This window comes from Pogona vitticeps, chromosome 4 (genome assembly GCF_051106095.1).
Source record: "Pogona vitticeps strain Pit_001003342236 chromosome 4, PviZW2.1, whole genome shotgun sequence".
NCBI classification, from domain to species: Eukaryota; Metazoa; Chordata; class Lepidosauria; order Squamata; family Agamidae; genus Pogona; species Pogona vitticeps.
Genome location: NC_135786.1, coordinates 105208055 through 105230681, shown reverse-complemented (window position 1 = coordinate 105230681; position 22627 = coordinate 105208055). Strand labels below are relative to the sequence as shown.

Sequence of the window (22627 nt, the reverse complement as noted above, 5' to 3'; positions counted from 1 at the left end):
TCATAAGATGGAAGCCTCCAAGGGTGCTAAACCTTGAATGCCTACACTACCAAAGGACAACTCTCAGAGAAGAGTGCAATGACATTCATGCACAAGGCACCATGAGCTTATGGACACCAACATTATGAGGAAGTAGAAAGCTTTCTAGCAAAAAGACACTGAACAGCCTTTGAGAACGTTCTGAGTGAACGAACTAATAATGAATCCAGTAATGAGGAATTTCACACAAGGCTGGCCTTTGTAAATCTCTGTGTTACTATTAAGCATTCTACAACTTCATAAATGTGCAGTTGGCACTCTATTCTTATTTTTGCAAGAACTGAGTTTATTTTTCAAATAACTGAAAGCATTTTTCTCTTTTGTACAATAGCTGAGATTTATTTAACAAAGCAGAGCCACACAGAAGTCAAATGTTGTGCTACTTCATATACTAATTGTTATTAAACATCAATGACAAACCATGTCCATCACAAAATGCTTTCAAAAATCTAATTGCCGTTTGGTATTGTGCACACACAAAAAAGGGCCCCAAGCCCTTTGGCGCAAACAACTACTTCTACAATTTTCAGGATCTTGGACAAATTTTAAGCTTGAGGGTAGACAGAACTGGGGGGAAAGTGGGCATTCAAAAGCATTGCTGTAAACCAGGGATGCTTGCTTGTCTTGTCCTCACAGGTCAGGACGAGGAACTGCAAAATTATTCTCCTTACTGCATCAGAGGGAGGGAAGGGCATTTTGTAGCAACCTCAATAAAAGAGAATGGAAAGGATATGTATATGCAGAGTAAGCAAAATTACAGAAAATAATGCTTTAATGCATCTGTTGCCGTAATGGAAATAACTCCCTTTGTGCAGAATGAGGATGTTTGTGGTTTATTACATAGGGTTTGACAGATTGGATCAGAAGAATGAAGGGGATATCTGTATCGTATTAAATTTTAGCCATTTTAATTATCTGCCAGTGTTCTGTGCTTGCTCTTGTGTGTGTGTGTGTGTGTGTGTGTGTGTGTGTGTGTGTGTGTGTGTGTGTGTGTGTGTGTGTGTGTGTGTGTGTGTACGTGTGTGTACGTGTGTGCATGTGCGCTTTGGTTCCCAAATGGAAAAGATGCCGGCACTGCACAGTTTGGGCAAATTATGGTACATTTAAGGAGTACAACTAGCATTCCTTCTCATGCTCTTGGGCAGAAGTGAGAAATCTTACAGGGCCAAAATCAAGAAGAATAAAGAATTTAGTGAGTTTACACCCACTCCATAATTTTTCAGAATATCCCCTTCTATGGTCTGGCATTGCCAGACATTTGCTAGTGGAGTGGTTATGCTTTAACACTGCAAATGCGAAAATAATGGACTGCATAAGAAAATGGCTTTTATTTGTTTGCACAGTTGACGCATGAAAGATAAAGAAATTGTTAGTGCGTATGTTCTGGAACAATAGCTGGTTCCTTACAATCAGTAAGTATTACAACCAATTAAAATGCTGTTTTATGCAGTAGGCTACTGTCACATGCATGGATAGTTTTGTTGAGCTGTTTTGGCATCATTTTGATTTGTTCACACAAACTTGTAGCAGCTCTTTCAGATAGTATGGAAAATAAAACCTGTACAGGTGATGCTAATAAGAAATTCAAACAACAGTCATCATTGCCGCAATCTACTCCAGTTGGCCTTTTAGAACAGTTCCTTGTGTAATATGTATTCGTAAAATATATATAAACACTCTTGTTGACCTTACAAGTGCTTTCATGCCCAATATAAATGAATTGACTCATGTTATTAGTGCAGAATGGGAGCAGCCTGTGGGCAAACTAGTCCCATGTGGTTCTGGTGAAATCTTTATGGAGAAATCAGATAGCTCTGCGGGTGGCTTGTTTAAAGGCCTTAACTTGCAGAGCATGAGACTGGGCCAAAGAAAAACAAGCTTCCTTGTTTCAGCAACAGTACGTGGATCACTGGCTAAACATCAGTCAAGAAGATCAGAAACTGACCACATGACTTTAGCCCACCTTTCTGTGGAATTAGGGCTGGATGAATAATCCAATTAAGCACTCTGTAGAGCAGGACCTCAGAAAAATTGGTGTTCTCATTACAGCTCAGCTGTTGGCTTAGGAAGGGGCAGGCAACCTAGACAAATCTGGATCCTCCTTTGGATCACGAAGGCGTTGATTTCAGGGAATCTGCTCTCCCCTTTTCACTAGGAATGACTGCCACACTTGCACAAAAACCACAGAGGGGAGATTCACAGCTATGTAAGAAGTCTTAGTTTACTGACAAGCCTGTGGACTTACAACTACATCATGTGTTCCTGTGCTTTTACCCATACAGGTCCCCCCCCCCCAAATAATGTTCCGTACTATACTGTAGGCATTTCCAGTTCTTATCATAGTGCTCTCAGTAGACTGCCATCTCATGAGTTGATTAGATTATCACCCACTTGACTTTAGCAAAACTACAGAATCATACACTGCCAAACCTTTCTACTCTGTGATGGCCACTTCAGTCACAAGCCCCCTTTTCTGAAATTACCTAAATTTCTAATTAGACCTTTTGAAATCTTTAAAACTCCTTCTTCTTCGTGCACGGAGGACAAACAGCCTGTCTATGAAGGACTGTTTCAGCATGTTGGTTTCTAAACAGGCTATAATACTCCGCAGTTAGTTTCCCAGACAACAAATTTACCTGAAAATCATGGTTCTGCAATACAGCAGGAACAGCGATTATTAGGTAATAAAGCAGGAAATTATTTACTATTCCACAGAGGCTGATTCAAACCAGAGAAAGAGAACAGGCTGTTCAAGCTCAGCATCAGTTAATTTGGGGTGGGGGTGGGGGCCGAGGGATATCTTCTTTCATTGTGCAACACCAAACAATGGGCACACTCGCTTAGATTTCATTGCATTTTTGTCTATTTTAGCTCCATGTTCAGAATAACTGTTTAGAAACCATACACAGCTTTTTGGAATCATTTCTGTAATTTCAGAGAGACAGTTCTTCAGTTAGCATCAGTTGACCATTATGACAATTCTTCTAAAAGTTCCAGATGTAATAATTACATCAACTTATTTTCACTAAATTTCGAAACAGCTACTTGTATAAAAATGTCTTTTTGTCAATAATCTGTGTGGTGTATCAAAGCTGGGTTTCTTCCCTGGTGTCCTGCCCGATGGCATTGCAGAAGCTATTTTTCCGGCTGGATGCAGTGTTTGGAACATACGACAATGGATCTGGGCGGATCAAGTATCTAAAAAAGAGCAACAATATGCAGTTGAATTATATATGGATTCCATCAGCCTTTAAAAGAAACAATACTCCCTATGATTGTATATTGCCTTTATATCCTAATTAGCAATCACAGAATCTATATTTAAAAAGCATTTGACTCACTGACTAATCCAAAATAGGATCTTGGGTCAGTGAGCACCTGCATTAGAACACATACATGATACATTTTTAAAACAATTATAAAATTCAACACCAAGCAAAATTAATTAAGCAGAAGCCAGGGATTCAACAAATCATAAACTGTTGCCACTTCAAATTGCAAAGGTCCAGTTAAGCATTCACCACCAATCAGGTTTCTAATAACCTTTTTTTAAATAGAGAAAAACATGTCTCCCACGCCACTGCTATTTATTAAATTGGCCATGCCCCACATTTCATTCTGCCTGCTTTCCAGTCCTAACTGGAGAATTTATAAAATTAATTTTGGGGTTGATGCATGTTTGCATGTTCATTTTTTCCCTTGTACAAATCATTGGTTGAAATGCAGCAATAAGTGGCAACTAGAATAGGCCCATTGAATCAGTGGAAATTTGGTGAGTAAACTCTTCATAAGTTCCACTGATTCAATAGGCCTACTCTAGATATGCTACTGGTTCTCAGGCATTAACATGCCTGGTCACATGTTCATATTGATTTAAACAATGCTCCAAAAGATTCTTGGTAAGGTTGTATACATGTGTATGTATAGAATCTTTGGGTCTCCTGCATCTTTCCATTTTAAGCTTAAACAATTAGGAACATTTAGCTCAGTTTTTAAAGTATCTGCTTCTGCCATGTGACAGTACAAACCATACATCTGGTAAATTTTATCTCATGTGATCTCAACTTACACAACATCATTCAGTTCAAGGCGAGTGTCTGGTGAAGGATTGATAAGAATGTAAGAAAGGGTGTTTTGGTGATCATTCATTTCATCTACAGGAGAGGAGAGAAAGATGGAGATAAAATGAATAATGGACATATTTTTGGACCATTTAAATGACCCACATGAAACAAGTCATGTCTGGATCTGAGATTGGTCAAACCTGAAGCATTATTAGCATTTTATTTTATGTTTTTAAAGGAAAAGAATAAAGACAGAGTAGAGGAGAAACAGATATAAATATAAATAGTTAACATGGGGTCCCATTACGTATTGCAGGCTGAACATAATTTTAGGCCCTGGCAGAGGGCAAAATTCTGTTGCACAAAGTTATGCCAGCATAAACTGTATTTCATGCCAGAAATGATTAATTTAAATGAATTGAAAGCTTTAAAAAAATCCCACCTTACCCCTGGAAGCTGTTTTAAGATAAAAAGGAAAAAATTGCCAGCACTTAGTAAAAATGAAAATTCTTGCAAAAAAGCCAAAACTGTTCAATTTGCCTGTCTAAATAATCTAGTCAAGTAGTTTCACCATGAAGTCTTCTTAATGGAAGGTTGTTAATGCTAAGGAACCACTCTGAACAGTTATTTGCTAATAGAACTGTATTTTTGCTGCTCATGTGAAGGCACTTGGGCACTAGGACACACAAATGACTCCACCAAGAATAAGCAGTGTAGGGAAACATGTTTCTGTGCCCGGGATGCTGTACAGGGAAGTGGTGCATGGACGAAAAACTCCAATAGTAATCACTTGGGTACAAAGAGAAAACTACCCCCAAGACTGCTATAAGCTAGCTTTTATAATGCAGGGTTTTTAAAAGGGAGGGCTGACTCTATAAATCCCATGTTTTCATTATTCTGCAGTATGTGGAAAACAGGGTAGACATCTTGAACCCTTGCTGACAATTAGGAAATACTGAGATACAGATACTGGCAGGTATCTGTTTGGTACTCATTGTTGCTTGCTTGAAAAAATCTGGTTATCATGCACAATCTTGGCCATTTAGCTAAGTACAGATAATGTATGAAGAAATCAACTAATACTGATTCCACTCCAAATAAACTCTGAAGGGTGGGGTGGGGGTCTCCCACAATTGCAACAACTATTGATTTACACTTGTCCTCTGACTTCTTTAAGTCAGGAATCCAGAATAGATTTTTCCCCCTAAAATATACCATGAATGTTAAATTTCCTGAAGAGCCTTTGGTAAGAGACCAACACATTGATGTACACATTCAAAGTCATATATATTTTTACAGTCCTACCGTAACCTGCAGTTGAAAGTCCCAGATGTTTCATTCTGTTTTTCACCAATTCAGCAAGTTCCTGCCTTTCTGACCTTCTGTAAAGATTCATTCTTTGCTGACTTATCTTTTCTGCTGTTTTTGCAGAGTGCTTTGGCACTTTCCGGCTCAGCCGACGAGCCCACTGCATACTTTTTCGTCGTAACAAAGGATGGTCTGACTGATCGCTGGAGGTTGAATTGCGGTGGTTACTTTGGTAGTTAAATTGGTCTTTACCATCCTTAGTGTCTTCCCATTCTTCCACACTGATTGAAATCTGAGACTTTAAAGAGAAACCCATTGGAGAGATTAAATCTTTTTTGGATTAAATCTTTTTAATGATTTTTCCTCCCTAAAATTAATAATTCAAATTTAGGATCCCTCACATGTTCTCTCTCCCATTTACCCATCTGTAATTTCACTGTTTGCTACAGCCGGTATTTGGGACAAGTATGTCTGTAGCAGGAACTGAAAAGCCACATTTTTTGGGGGGGGGAGTTTGTTAAATCATCTGTTAGAAACCTGCAAGCATAGTTTAGTGGTAGAAAGTTACTTAAGATCATTTTGTACTAAACTCACAGTTATGGAAATGAAGAAATAAAACATTGGGCACAGTGAGAAATTTGTGGCTTAAATCTCACCTGAGACATGTGCATATCTGTGTGTTTCTATCATTCGCCTATACACACACACATACTATTCAAAACTTTATTATTCATTTGGGTTGCACATCAGTGCTACTATCTTTCTCTTGAGGTCTATTCAGCCACTACTTCCCCGGTAGTCAAGACTGGACTGGTAAATTTGGAACCGCTCACCAGGACAAAACCACCACAATCAGATCTCCCTTCACAAGGAATCAAAGTATGAGCAGCTAAATGAGTCCCTATCAATAAAAGAGGAAGAAGTTGTTTGTTTGTTTGTTTGATTGATTGATTAATTGATTGATTGTAAAGCTAATGTCTTTTAACTGTCCACCCATGGTCAAGCAAACTTAAAACTTACAACAGTGAAAGCTTGCAATAATAAATTGTTTCTAGGAAAATCAATTTCAGTCCAAGTTACTGTGAAGACTTCAGGTAAGCAAGAAGGAACAAGAAAATATGAGTGGGAGGGTGGATATTAAGCAGTCATTTCTTCATATCATTTGTCCAGTTTACCTATCCGGCTTGGGGATTTTGTTCTCTAGACCAACACAAGGCAAATGAAAACACAATACAAGTACTTACTTGTGAAGCCATTTCTCGAGACTGACACAGAGGGAAGGAGTCAGGAGAGGAGAGAAAACAAAACACCATTCAAACAACTGTACCCAAGCAAGGAATACACAAAGACAATTTGAAATGATCACCATACTGGGGTTATACAAATCAGTAGACACAGTTGCATGATGGCTCAGTGTGAAATATACTTGCCATTTCAACATATGAATAAAGCTGGGTTCATGTAAGCTGTAGGTTTGAAATATTCACTCAGTAGAACTTAGTTCCATTTACAGCAGTTACTTTTGAAGCCATAAAGACTTTATAAACTTTACTTAGACTGAGTGAGTGAAATATACTCTCAAAGTGAAAGTGATGTTGCTTTCTCCTATTGCTGAATTCTATTTCATACTTTCCTCGTTAAATTTTGGAATGTGCTTATGAGAAACAGACCCAATGGAATTCTCTTTATATATTCCTGCCATGCAGAAGATCATTGTGGTCATGCCTGACATATAGATGGGGCGCCTGTCAGAAAAGATGATGTGCCAGTCATAATTTATCACTGAGATCCACAGGGATTCAAACCTCCGGCTTTTAAGAGGGAAGCACTCAAAGTTCTGAGACAGGATGGACAAATCTTTCAGATCCAATATCTTTCACATTTTTTCTTTTAAAATGTGAGTTCTTTCTAATTTATTAATGAAGAAATGTGAATGTTGGCAAGGTCTGATTTTTTTAAAAAAAGTGAACCGCATTGTAACCACCTAAATCACAATGGTGTGTCATTCATAGCTGACAAAAGGCTGTACACTAAAGGGACCCCTTTATTTTTTTGCTATACCCCTTCTCTTTCAGTTACAAGAATGGGGAAGAAAAAATATGAGATGTCAGGAATGCAGTGGAGAAAGAATACAAACTCAGCTGTGTACAAATAGACTCTCAAAATTTTTCGTTCTTTATTTTCCAAGGGGAAAGAGACATTTTCCAACAAAAAGGTGTGGATAAATTATTTGGTTTACAGCCAGGTACTACTATATGCTCAATATGCATAGTTCACTGTTTGGACAGTGAAGAGATGAAGGGTACAAGCTTGATCTAAAACACATTGTGAAATGGTCAAAAATGCATGAGGAATCAGATGTTCATATACTATTATTATGTATCACTGGACTTTTGAAATTCTGCACCCTATTTGTGGCCAGAGAAACTGGAGAGACAATGTTGCTGAATTTCTTTGAGAGAATGATGCATTCTCCTGTATCTTCTCAAAGGTTGAGGCTCACCACTAGCACTGGTTGTAACTCAGCTTTAATTCATATGTGAGAGGCTGGGGTGAGGTGCTGCCAATTTCAGCCAAAATGATTGGGGCAATGAAAGATAATGTGTATGGATCCATTGCTTGGCCAGCTCATAAATAAATGGGGAAAACATCCTGAACTTCACTTACAGGCAATAATTCCAGTGCTTCAGTACTATGAAACAACTCCCACAATTTCTTCTTGTGAGTACCCCTCAACTCAACATAGCGTATGAACATTTTTACTACTTTGAATGGGTCTGAATGAAGCTCACCTTTTCCCACTATTCTAGCTATCCAATAAAGGTATCCAACCTCATTTGGGGGTTTTGTACATGAAGCACATAACTGTCGTTTGATTTGGTTTTCTCTGGTTTTGTTTTGTTCTGGAAAATACCACTAATCACCTCACAGGGAGGGATTAGCAAAGCAAGAAGATTTATAACCACCCAGGAAAGACTGCTGCACCACAGTGAGGAATCCATCTTTTTACAGTCATTAGGACATTTTCTTAACTTGGTTTCAGCTGGCTGCTTTTGCCTCGGGTGTCACTAAATTTAATCTCTAGTTTTTTGGATGTGCAGCTAGAGACACAGGTGGACATGGTTTTGAGTGTTTCTTATACCTTGATTAGTTAGTCCAGAAAACCAAGAGAACATTTACTTCTTTCCCTTTAAAGTAAAAACAAACAAACAAACAGACAAACAAACAAACAAAAACCCTGCATCTTGAGAAGCACCATCCTGCATTTCCTGGAATTTTACCATGAGAACTTGTTGATGATTAAAAGTAATAATTCTGACATGGGGAAGTAACCAAATGTCCAGTTGCTATTAGATTGTATGGCACATGTGCATCTAATACTGTAATGTATTTTCTGGTAATAAAAATTGATGCCAATTACACATCAAAAATTGTGTGCAAGTTTATTTTACATAAAATCATCACAAGATGAAGGTGAACTGCAAGACCATGTAATTCTTCAAGAAAGGAAAAGGAAAGAAGTAACTAGACCTTTACTTCATAGGTTGTTTCTCATGCACTAATAATGTTCATTTTCAGTGGCCATGAAAGACTACAAATATTGAAACTTTAATAAGACTTAGAGAAAAGAGATTCCAAAGTTAAGTTATGTGACAGCGATGCTTTATTATGATATATGAGCAACTGTTTGTGATATTTTATGTGAGCTTATTCCATGTTTGCACATTTTGCATTGCCTCAGTATTTCCTAGTCATTTATGTAAGCACCTGTAATTAATTTAAATCAGAAATTGGCAACCCAGACAAATAACCTAGATGCAGTTCATAAAAATCTGGCAGATTCATGTTAAATGGATAAATCGAAAAACCAGCAACAGACATTAGTGGTAGTTTGTAATTATACCTGGAAGCACATTAATGTTGCAAAGAAGTGATTAAGGCAGCCTTTGGGTGTTTGTGAAATGAGACTTCAAATGAATTATGTGTTTAAATCCTGAAGAGCAATCACCTAACAAAGCAAGCAAGTTCACATATGCCCATGTCTAAAAGTGAGAGAAACTCCTGTGATGATACTCAGATGCTTGCATTAGTTAAGGATTTCCTTTTCTAGTCATGGGCTATATCTAACCTCTGCTTTAGCCTCAGGTGGCACAGATAAGAGATCGAGCTAGACTATTAGCCACATCTAGTTTGCATGCACAGACATATTTTTTATGAGTATAATCAGTTTCATTACTTCTTCAGCTGCTCCAGCTTAGCTAAAAAATTTCCTTCAGCAAAATGCCTGGGGCAGTTACCTAAAAGATCCTCTAGCTGTGAATAAGCTGTGATTCCATTAAAAAAGCATAGCCTGTGATTCTCCCCAAAAATTGAGTCTGTTGGTTCAAAACATACACTTCATAGTCATATGAAAAGAAAACCCTCAAAATTGTTTCCTGGTAGCTTAACAAACGAGTTGGTATTTAATTCAAGGCAAAGCAGAAAGTTGTGTCATACGCAAAAAAAAAAAAAGCTGACAAAATTTGCTAGTTTTGTCAAGATATCCCTAGTTTTGCCATTCTAGATCCCTAGAATGAAAGAAAGCTGAAGATTTAGTTTCTACAATCAGTTTAATTAGGTTAAAATCTAATGGATGGCTTTACAGAGTGGTTCTCCACATGAGAGGTTCCAGTCTTCCTTGGGGCTCACTAGACCTATACAAACATCTGTCCAGTATTCTGGGATGAGGGCTAAAACTGGGAAAGGGTATGGGTATGCATGCAAGCACTATTTCCAATCGTAATTATGTCATGGTGTGTTATTAAGAAAGGGCATTGAGGAACATCCTCCAGAATGTTATGGGACCACCATTAGAATGTCATGACATCAGACATCTATTGAATAAAATGCTAGGTGAATTTATTGCCTCCTCATCTATATCTCCTTTATTATGTAAGTTTTAACACGGTTATTTATTTATTTATTTATTTTAATTCTCACACTTTTATGCTAAAAAGGCTTCTGAAGCTGAGCTAAAACAAAAAAAGTTACTTCCTCCATCCAGATTTACAATCTAAATGACCTGTCACCAAAAAAAACAAACAAATAAACAAACAAACAACCAAGGATCTCAAACAGGCAAAAAAGTGCCCAATTGTATAACCAGTTACACAATTGGGCACATGACCAGGGATGTGACTCTAATGTGCCCCAGCACCTTGTCAGTTAGCTGCAATTAAGTAGAAGTTATGCAAACCTTACACAAATGCCAATTGGATTCTGAGTCAGTGAACAGATGCCATATGTTGCAGCCAACTGCAACTCTGCACAGCATATTTACCGCATGTTCCCAAGTATTTGAAGATATAAGATTATACTTCTTTATATTTTACATTTATCAAAAGAAAACAGCACAGAGAGAAAAATATGAGTCACACTTTAAAGAAACCAGTGCTCGGTAGGACAGGTCTATCACATTTCCGCTGATTCCTATTAGTGAAATATTCCATATGCGGAACCATAAGAATATTAAACCATCCAAACCTCAGATGTTGCAAGTTTCTGTGATTCCGTTCTGTAGATTCCAATTGGGATGTCTCCTGTAGAGGAACAAAGCTTCTGATAAAGTCTGGCATACGTTCTGATCCACAAGTCATCTTCTGTGATTCTCATCTAAGCAACAACAAAAGCAGCAATAGGAGCTCAACTTTTTTATTTAAAAAATACTGAAAAGAACAACTGCTGAAGTTGCAACAATAGGTGATAGATTGATCACTGTCCTTCAGGATCTTGCCAGACTTAAATTTATTTATTGATTTTTTTTTTTTAGTTCTTGTTAACTATAAACAACTATATTCTTATGAATCACGAGTATGGGGCCACAGACATTCTCAACCTTTCTTTGGCCACAGGTCTTTCTGCAGCTCTTCTCAAGTTTCAGCCCCCACCCCCGGTCAAACAAGAATGCAACACGAACAGATATCTTTCAGAAACTTCTCACATTTTTTTTCAGTCTGTGGCCACAAAGAAAAATATTTAATCACCCAGCCATACCAATTTGGAATCTATGGAGGAAATTCCATGTTGATTTTCTTGTCTCTGGGTCCATTCGCTCTGATACATGATATCAGTGTTGCTGATATCCAGTGTGTAGCATAAAGTGAATGAATGCCCAATGTGTGAGTTTCCTATCTCCTCATATTTATATTTGTTCAGATCTCCTCAATCTGTAAACGATCTATTCTGCCAAACTTGTTGGTTACAGGAGTTTGATGTCCCAAGGAGTATCACCCCAGCCCAAACTCTCATACTTATATTAGTCTAACCATATTATTACGATTTTCATTTTGTTTTGACTGTCAGTTTTGCAAATCTTGCAACTCCCAAGAGTTGTACCTCTAAGCCATTGAATTCACCACACCTCAGAGGTCTAATTCAACACTCACATTTTATGATTGCCTGTAGTGTATACTATTGAACTTACAAGCACCAAATATTTCCTATTTTCAACATTTAAACAAATCCATCCATCTGATTACATAATTCCAAGCCACATTAAAACAACACTCTTTTTTTCTTTGTCTCTTCTTTATGTTTGCAAGTCATTCATTCACAACCTTGCTATTTAGACTAATCTTATCTGTAAATTTCAAAACATTCATTCAGCTTTATGTTTATGTTTAATTGATCTTGCTGTGTTGGAGCTGAATCACTGTTCTGCACTGACTTATGAAACAACTGTTTCAAGTGGTACATCTTAAAATTGTGTGCACTTTATTGCAAATATTTCTGCACACTCTCCATTTTAAAAAAAACTTTTAAACATACCAGGTTTAAAACCTTGACAGGTCTTTGGAGTGCTCCAATTTGTCCCCCTTTTAATTAATGACACTCCCCTTCCTGCTTTTTTCCCCACCTTTTCTCCATGACATTCATTCAGCGGGCCATGGCAACTCAACTTTTTAAAAATGCATCTACCTAACATGGTATACATGATATTTCCAATATATATCATTTATCTAGAACAGTGCTGCATCAATAGGAAAATATACCAACAACAACAACAACAACAGCAACAACAACGTGGTAAAGTATATGAAAATAGAGAAGAGAGGGGTAGTCTCTCATTCTTTTCAGTGCCACAACCTACCAAATATGCCACAGCATTGTCATCTCAGATAACACTGCTCACAACTCTATCTTGATGTGAACTAATAATTCGCACAGGCTACAGAACAGGGTAATCAGGAGCACTCAAAATTGAGCAAAGCAAAAAACTAGTCTTAGCATTGTGCAAAAAAAAAAGGAGTTTGACTGCTCTAAAAGGGGGCAGGATGGATCACTCTTAGTCAAAACACACATGGATATCATAATTTGATTCAAAACAAACAGCACCAGAAGCAATCCAAATAGCAAGCCCTGTGACCACCTGAACATGCCCAAGTTCCAAATCTTTATCAAGTTTGGTGCCTTGCATGGACAACTAGCCCACAAGCCAGATACAAAGCTACAAGGCCATTTTATCTAGTCCCCGGCAGCATTCCTAAATTCTAATTAGTGTGTGTTAGGAAGAGTACCTACAACTTCATCTGCTGAAGAAAGTAAAATGCTTTTAATTTGTAATAATGTCATTTCTTTAATTTTAACATACACTCTCTCAGATTTTGTATGCAGTATGTGTGGTTGTGGACATTTCCCCTGAAATGCAAGCCCTTGCTGCTGCATAGTGCATGGCACTTGCTTTCCCACCAAGCAGATGAATCATTTCTACCTACTTTTGTTAAATTGCTTTCTGAAGCAAAAGAACTAGAGAGTCCTTGAAGATGGAGAGAAAAGGCAATACCAATCCGAACAACAAAAAACATTGTAATGCCAGCTTTTGACAAAACAGAGGCTTTCCCCTCTAATATATGTATAAAACAAATTGTCAACTTACAGAACAAAGAAACCCAGATCCTGGTGTAGTATCTAGTCCCAGAAGAAGTCTTGTAATGGAGATCATATAATCTTTAACAAATGACTGAAAATTCAGAAAGAAAAGAATGAGCACTCTGATATTTATTGGTAAGTTATTTAGTTGAAGATATCTGAATCAAAATATTCTCCTATGTAGGCCTGCTCAAACAACTGAGATCTCCAGGGTAGGTTCTTCCCTCAATTTTACTATCCTCACAAGCACAACTGGTGAAGATGTAAGACGGGGTCTTCTTAGTGGCTGCTCCCAAGCTGTGGAATTCTACTAGTGAGGCTAGACTGCTCTTTTCTCTCTTACTTTTTTTAAAAAGCAGGGACACATAGACATGGATTGGGAAAACAAAATCTATTTATGTGTACTGAACAATGAAAGAGGATTTGTTTGTTTTTAAGTCACCACCTAGCAGCATCAAAGCATCTTGGATTTACTTGATTCTCTCTTCTGAATAGTTGGCCTTCTAAAGAAATCAAACCAGGTCAAAACAGAACAGCATTTGCTATTTAAGCCCCTCTATTTAAAATTGAGTGTAGCCTTCACCCTTATTATGTTAAGTAGTCATGCATATTCATGTTGCAGGCTAATGTTGCTAAGAGGCGGAGTCAGAGAGAGTCAGTCAGAGTCAGAGAGTCAGTGAGAGAGTGAAGAGATAGAGTGTGGTACAGTGGTGCCTCGCATAGCGAGGCTAATCCGTTCCGGATTAACCTTCGCTATAGCGAAACATCGCTAAACGGAATAAAAAAAGCCATAGAAACACATTGAACTTCGTTCAATGCGTTCCTATGGCTTGAAAACTCACCGTTAAGCGATGTTTCTCCATAGCGCCGCCATTTTCGCGCCCTCGGTAAGCGAGGGCAGGGCGTGAAAATGCGGCGTGGACCTTCCGGCGGCCATTTTGGAACCGCCGATCAGCTGTTCTCCCCCGCTTCGTTGTGCAAAAATCGCTAAGCGAATCGCTTAGCGATCATCGCACAGCGAAAAATCGCCATAGGGGCCATCGCTGAGCGAATGCTCCAGCGATGGCCCAGAGTGCCTCGTTAAGCGATTTCATCGCTCAGCGAGGCACTCGTTAAGCGAGGCACCACTGTATTTGGGAGATCTGAGGTGTGATTAGATTGAAGAGTGAATAAGAACTTTTATAACAAATAGAAGGTTGAGACTGATGATGAATAAACCTGTAGAAATTACCTATGATTAATAAGCAAACATCTTTAAGCAATAAAAAGTTTTATTTAAAAGACAGTGAAGTTTGGACCTTTATCTTCATCCTTCCCTAATTAATGTTGATTTAGTGATTAACTGGTGCCTTTGTGTGCTCTTTGTTTGGAGAGTCAGGCAGGGCCACCAGGGGTGAACACCACAGTCAGATTATTCTTATTAGACATAGGAGTTTTGTATTCATATTCCAGGGGGATGCGAATACAAAGCTCAGCATCACAGGTGCCACGGCAGTCCGTTCCTTCCCCTCAGAACCAGTTTGGTCCACTCACGAGGCTCCTTGCAGCACATTCATCCAACATTATGCCAGTCATGGACATAGTCCTGCTGGCGCTGCCCTGCCTCTTCTTACAGCCGACCTTTCAGCAGCTGAGCAGGGAGACTCGTCTTCTTGCCTCCTCATTGGGAACTTTGGAGGGATTAACTGCTCTAGTGCATTTTCTTTGTTTTCCACTTATATATCTTCCTTGCATTCCTCCTCTCTTTTGTCTTCTATTTTATGGTGATATGCACTGCAAATTCCTCTGACCTGTCCTTTCACTTGAGTTTCTCAGAAATATTTCCCACACTCTGATAAGTTGTATAAAATAGTATAACAAAAAAGTGTTGAATAATGTTCAATATTCAGGTCTGTGGCACATAAAGTACTTTTAAGAAGGGTAGGCAGCCAGCTGCTCCTACCTTTTCATCCATTCCTTACTATCCATTAATATCACCCAGAGCTTGGTACATTATTTTAAAAGATACTCCTTACGAACATGCTACTTTTTGAAACAATGTTAAAAGCAAAATCCATAAAAACAGAGAAATGGACAGACGTCCCCCAATTTCTGAAATCACAAACACAAACCACTTAAACACTGGTATTTAGGAGGCAACAACGTTTGGCTTGCTTACATTTACAGTTGCCTCACAATAAATTCTATTCTAAATTGAAATGATTTAAAAATCATGTGACTGTCATGTGGTATTTGATTTGCTGTCTGCATGCCCACTAGGCAGTCGGCAAGGGCAGTCCCTGTGTACCCATTTGGCTTCCCTTTCCCCTCGCCTTTGCTCTGAAGGGTGGAGGATTCTTGGCAGCTGGAGCCAGTGACAGGGATTGGGGTTTCCGTTCCAAACTCCCATTTCCCCTCTGACCCCTGCCATCCCCAGTCTGGCCCAGGAACACAAGGAGAAGCTGCCACAAACATGGCCTTTCCCCAGCTGCTGGGCATAGGACAAGGAGAAGGGGCAGCAGAATGCAGAAGCAGCTCCGCTTTCCAGCACTCCGGCACCTGTGCTTCTGCTGCTGCTGCCACCATCACCATTGACCCACTCAGCTCTACCTGGGGGAAGGACCAGGCAGGCCAGGCAGGCAACTAAGGAGACAGTGTCAGCTGTTTGGTGCAGCTGATCAGGATAACGGAGGGAGCACAATAAAAGCCCACACCAAAGAGGCTGGCCTCCACAAGTGGACCATGATGGTTTTTTAAAAAATATATTCCTTTTATCTAGTATAGCACTGTATCAGTTAGAAGGATTTTAAAAAAAGGGGATGGGGCATTTACATACATGGAAGCTATTTCAATGAATCAATTCCACACCTGCAGTAAAATATACAAACATCTGGTGGAGGACTAAAAAACGTTTCTGCCTCACAAAAAAAAAAAACCCTGATTCCCTGTCAAATTACTCTGTGCTTGCAAGTACATCATGTAATCATCCAAATTTAAATAAGAGTTAAAACATGGTAAACCCAATTTAAATAGTTTTTTAAACTAATGCAATTGGGCTCTAAGTTTTACGTCTCAACCAACACCTAAGTACAGTCATTATGTTATTTCTGTGGTTACCGCATTTCCTTCTAACTGCTACTGCTTGACTGAACAATTTATGAGAAAACAGGTACTTCGGCTTGAAATATATAGAAAGGATAAGGCAAGATAATTAGAATGCAAATGCATGGTCAAAATGAAAGTAAATTCTTCCATTCACAGTACCTGATACAGCAGGGTATCCAGCATGCTGATACTGAAGACTCTACCAGCAGCGAAAGGCAACCGGAACATGAATGCCAGATTGGAGCCCTTCTCTCGCTCTTTCTGTTCGGCATCAGAGGTCAGGAGAAGAAGGAGAGAAACAGAACAAGAAACTGTAAACACTTTTAACACATTAAGTAAATGGCATAGCAGGTTTTTTCGCAGTGAACACTCTGTCAAAGTCAATTTCTTATGGTGCTGATGAATCATTTATTAATGCATTACTTGTGGAAAACAATAATGATAACCTGGCAGTTCTCAAATGTGCCTCATTTTCCTCAGAACTTCTAGATTTTGAGAGATTGGGCTCTCTCTCTCTCTTTTTAAAAAATAGGCTATTTGTGAGTGCACACATATAAAGCATGCGTACATAAAGCTGCATTGTCAATTTGATACTTCTAGGCACAAACAGGAATTTCAAGACAAGTAAAACCACAATTTGAAGACAACTATATGGGGCCGGATCACACATGGTAAAGGAACTCCAGTTTTTCCAAAACGGCTGTTTTTTAGATTGTTTGATAAATTTTCAAGCACATGACACATGGCCAAGATTGACTCATTTTCCTGGCTGGCAGGTGTTTTCGCCCCTCTCCAGGAGGGTTGTTTTATTTTGTACCAATGATGAATCACTTCATTCCTTATTTATTTATTTATTTATTTATTTATTTATTTATTTATTTATTTATTTATTTATTTATTTATTTATTTATTTATTTATACCCGCCTATCTGGTCAAATGATCACTCGAGGAGGCTTATCATTTCACCTTGAGTGAATGTTGCTGTTGATTTGTTTCCTTTGCAAATAGGTTGGGGTTTTGGGTGCTTGTATCCCTTTTTAATTTTTTTAAAAAGGTATATCAACAAATTTGGTATTAGGATCCACTGGCACTGCCGCCACCACAAATAAAACATGAAAAAATTGCTCAGAAGGAGACAGCCTTCCCTCTGCCATGAGTGAAAGAAGGCCTCGGATTTCCTGCTTTGAATTGTAAAAAAAAGGAGCACTGCATTTATTTAACCCTGCTCTTCACAGTACTTTGCAAGTCTTTCAAAACCCACTTCCTCCTCCTGATGCAAAAGGCAAAGGATAAGCAAGAAGGAGAGAAGGAAAAATGGAAGGAGGAAAGAAGCCTCATTCTGCAGTATTTCTATATTGATACAGCAGCTTTGGTAATTTAAAAAAAGGACGGGGGCTGATTGCCCCAAGAAGCAATAGAGAAAATGAACTGATGCAAAATTAAAGAACAGTGTATCCTGCTATAATGGTTCAACTAGAAAGAAATGAATTGTTACAGTTAAAAACAATGTGAATGCTCCCACTGGTATATATACCATGTGGCTATGAAAATAAATGCATCAGTACAACAGATGGAATGGAAAGAATTGGTATAACTGGGGTTCTTTTGGCAGGTGTGATTAGGCCCTCTATGGAGTGCACAATCTTCACCACAGCTAGTGTTTTACTGAATATTTATTCAAGACTCTCATCATATACGGTGATCAAGAGTTATTTCCTTAACATGGAAGCAGTAATTTACATGCCTCAATACTTTTCTACACATTAAAAAATTCCCTCTGTGTATAGGATTCCAGGGTGTCTTATGTGCTGAACTATAAGTTTATATAGGCACTCATCTGTCACTCTGGGTCTCACAGTTGATCCACTGGATTAGGACAATGTCAATATACTTCAAAAGACACACACTGATGAGACAGGTAAGCTCTTTTTTCAAGAATCTTTCCAGTACCACTGATCTCTGTTACTAGAACAAATGTGATTATCAGAAAAGGAAACATTCAGAAACCGGTGGGGAAACATTTCATTCTCCTACGACATTCCATTACTATTGTCATCGCCGTTCCTTCAAAGGAATTTCAAATTTAAACTACAGCACAAAGCTGCAGAAATCATAATTAAAAAATCATTGGGATGTTTGATTCTATTCATGCGAAACTGAACAAAGATGACAGTTTCCTGTCCCAGTTGTGCTAATTAGCTTAGCAATGCTAAAACACCAGTGTTGTCATTACCACACAATGTTGCTGTGAATGGTCACTGTGCTGATTTGCATGCATTTCAAGTTCAAACAAATTGCCACCAACTCTATTTTCTGCACTGGAGATCAACAAATGTCTCCTATCGTAAAAAGAAAAATAGATACCTTATGATTATTGGTGCCCTCTCCCCTTTTCTCTCAGGAAATTGATGTTACTGTCCTCGCCTAGTGAAGATTAAAGGCATCGGTGGCCAAGCAATTTCCCCCTCTTCACTCATCATACAAATAACAAAATGATTGTTTTCTCTCAGTAAAATGCTCATATATTCCTGTCCTGTTATGTTTGTCTTATCTCATATTTTCTTACAATAATCCTATAAGGTATATTGGTGTGAGAGAAAACTAAAATAAAACGAAATGCTCAGTGATTATCCAAAGAAACAGAGGCTGGGAAAGGGTTCATATTTCAGTCCTGCGTGTCCACAATCCTGCAGGTCCCCATTGTGGGAAACTAGGCATTCTTGTTTAAAGTGATGAACAAACAAACAAAAAAAAGACCCCAAAATGCACCACATTTTCTAAATAAAAAAAGACATTGTTTGAACCTCATCACAGAATTGGAAATGTTATCACAACACTAACATGTCAACTGAGTTGCACTCAAGTTTACATCTGCTTTATGAATAATGAAACATGGCTCTGGATGTTAACTCTGGCCTCGTCCACTGAGATTTGTGGCAAACAGATACTTTTGAATTACCACAGTAATCGCTCTCATGCATTTTTAATTAATCATTCAAGCTGCACAAGAGATAGAGATGCAATTTACTCCTTGGCACAAAGAAAGCTACCGCAACAGCTTTAATTATTTGGAACGGGATCATTCTGTCTCCCTGCATATTTCACAGCAGGAGCCTCAGAAAGTGGATAGATTGCAGGAGATATGAGAGCAGTGAAATGGGGGGAAAGTGCTCCTTAGACAGAAGAGAGTCTGGCTGTATATTTGAGATCCGTTCAACTCCAGCAGATTCTGAGACAGCATGCCACTGGCAACCAGATGGCAGGGATTTTCAGTGCAGAAGAGATGCAACCTTCATAGTCTTCTTGTAACTTCCCCGAGGCAGCATGGCCCATATACAGACTACTGAGCTTGTGGCTCCAGAGATTGGTCAGCTCCAGCATGGCACTTTTTATGTCCTATTATAGACCTATATATCACTGAGAACCTTCCAGGAGACCTCGGAATCTCTCCCCTTCGTCTCCCCAGGGCCAAACTGATTCACCAAGGGCTGGAACATACTGTGAATGTGGTGAACAGTCACTGACTGTTAACTGTGCTCCCCTCCACCAAGACTCTTCCCCCATTGCCCCCACTAACCATGCTGAATACGAAGAGGTCACATGGAATTGTGCTTATTGGATAAAGCAAGGGTGTCAAAAGTAGAGCATTCAGCTGCTTAGAAAACGTAGAGATTTCTCACCTCCTTGTTTTAAATCACTCATTTACAAATCTGCAAGTTAATCAGATTTTTTTTTCATATTTTGAGAGATGTAAGCTATTAATTTCATTGAGAAAATATACTCATCGTTTTTAGAAGAAGGAATGGCCATCTGTGATGATTTTACTTACATCTCTTGTTAAAGTAATAGACTGCAGTCAAGAAAAATCTCAAAAGAAGAATGGGAGGAGAGAAGAGAAGCATTATGCCCTTCAGTTTTAAGCCCAAAATGAGCCTCCACAAAAACTTACAAAGTTTTTGCTTGCTTGGGGTCTGCATAAGTGAATGGATATACAATATTTTGAAATGTTAGGAAAACTTTTCTACTTTTTAGAAAGGAAGGCAAAGCTTTAAGTTTTAAAGGTCACTCTGCAATCAAGAGTGAGACACAGTTCAATATTTTGCTCACATGGTGGATTATCAGAAAAAAAACTAGCAATGGACAGACCTGTTGATTTCCAGTCTATGTCAGTTTTATTTTTATTAATTCAGAAAGCCACTTAATCCTGTTTTCACTTTGATTTGTGATTTTAAAAACCTGCATCAAAATGTGCTTATCTGCATATTTTTTAAAAACACTTTAATAAAAAAACTAAATGAAATGTATATGTATATGTATTAACATATATTGGTGAAGATCTTGAGTCAACAACTATATTGCAGAATTCAAAGTAATGAGAAATCAAAAATATAATTCACATTATGACACACACATTGGTTTCTGAGTCACAGAGTGGATTGGTTGTACATGTAACTTAGTAAAGAGTACTATAGAGTATCAAGCATTTATAGAAGGAATTTGAGGTTAGCATTAATTGAGATTTGCATCAATCACAGCACTTTGTACATATTTTGCATAGGAGTAGACCTTGCCCATGTAACAAAAACACAAAGATGGAATGGAGAAATTTTATGGGTTATGGCCCGTTATACAAGTAATATACAAGGTAAAATAAGGCACGTGGTGGGGATGTGGTGGCGCTGCGGGCTAAACTACAGAAGCCTGTGCTGCAGGGTCAGAAGACCAAGCAGTTGTAAGATCGAATCCACGTGACGGAGTGAGCGCCCATCACTTGTCCCAGCTCCCGCCAACCTAGCGGTTCGAAAGAATGGAAATGCAAGTAGATAAATAGGGACCTCCTCGGTGGGAAGGTAACAGCGTTCCGTGTCTAAGTCGCACTGGCCATGTGACCACGGAAGATTGTCTTTGCACAAAACGCTGGCTCTATGGCTTGGAAACGGGGATGAGCACCGCCCCCTAGAGTTGAACACGACTGGACAAAAATTGTCATGGGGAACATTTACCTTTAAAATAAGGCACAGAAATCTGTTTAGTCAGCAGGGAGATCAGAAGTATAACAGATACACTGAGAAATGGTCACACATATGTCACTATTCTGCTTCACATATACTGATTTCAATTAGTTGACTATGTCCTGTTAAGTTCATTCCAACTTAGGGTGACTCTTGCATCTGAGTTTTCTAAGTATAATGTACTCAAAAGTGGTTTACCAGTACCCTCTTTCTGGCAGTGCTTTGGGACCATGCAACTTGCTCAAGGTGTACAGGTAGCAGGGCATGTAATCCCATCAGCCAATGTTCCAGGTAATCTTGACTGGCATTTCTTCCAGGAGGAACAGTGAGGAAAGCTCAGTCCTTGCCTCTACAGCCAAGTGCTCCAACTCACTGAACTATGCCGCCAGCTCATAGATACTAATAAAGAGCATATTTTTCATTTCATAACTAGACAGCAGGAGAAAAAACTCTAAGCGCTTTCATGTTCAGTTAATAACAATTATTTGTGTGTATATTGAAATACTAAATATTTGCATAAGACTATGTTTCCTTTAATGCATTTTGGTTGCTGCTGCTTTTGATCTTTTTTGTTGTAATTACTTTGCAGAAAAGCCTTTTATAATGCAATAATAAATATAGTAGAATCAACAGACTGGAGACCGAATGCCTTAGGCTAACAATGGACTACAGCAAACAAGAGCCAATGTTTAATTTATTCTTCAATTTCTCTAACCAATACACAATAAATCCAGTTTTAATGACAAAAATGCAATGTTAAGTGAGAAGGAGATGCATGAACAAGCATTGTTGGGAACATATTATGGATTTTATTTTTAAGGAAAAGAGACAACTGCTTTTTATTTATTAGTCTATTAATCATCTATTAATCTTCATCAATTGATTTCAAATTAGAACCATATTATATCTCACCAAGTTGCAAATACCTTTTTTTTTTGCTTGTTTTGTATATAATTTATTGTAGCATTTAATATTATAACTCTAGTGCCACACTACTCCCCCTTAAATTTCATGGCATTTTTGGACTATAGTAGACCATGTTTCCTTCTTCATTTTGCCCATTGACATATACTTGGCAATTTAAAAGATCACTGAAGAAATGCTCTCTATTCCACATAAAGTTGCCAAAATCCTCTTACATAGTTACGCTGGCATAACCCAAAGTTGTGGGATTACAGAAACCATATCCTGTAAGTGGTTCTGCAGGTGTA

At 38.4% G+C, this 22627-nt stretch overlaps 1 protein-coding gene across 4 annotated transcripts in view; it reads right to left on the bottom strand.

Annotated features, from left to right (window-relative positions):
• Positions 1-1352: 1352 nt before the first annotated feature.
• The window catches only part of KCNT2 (potassium sodium-activated channel subfamily T member 2), a 330818-nt gene continuing 309543 nt past the window's right edge, over positions 1353-22627 (bottom strand). For 2 of the 4 annotated variants that reach the window (XM_072998095.2, XM_072998093.2), the window contains 7 exons: positions 16563-16664; positions 13327-13410; positions 10935-11063; positions 6656-6676; positions 5409-5709; positions 4109-4193; positions 1353-3237 (listed from right to left, as the gene is read on the bottom strand). In XM_072998095.2, the coding sequence (XP_072854196.1) occupies positions 3126-3237; positions 4109-4193; positions 5409-5709; positions 6656-6676; positions 10935-11063; positions 13327-13410; positions 16563-16664 (834 nt within the window). In that variant the 3' untranslated portion in view covers positions 1353-3125. The remainder of the gene's footprint in view (positions 3238-4108; positions 4194-5408; positions 5710-6655; positions 6677-10934; positions 11064-13326; positions 13411-16562; positions 16665-22627) is intronic. The other 2 variants (XM_078392307.1, XM_072998094.2) reach the window with 1 other exon arrangement.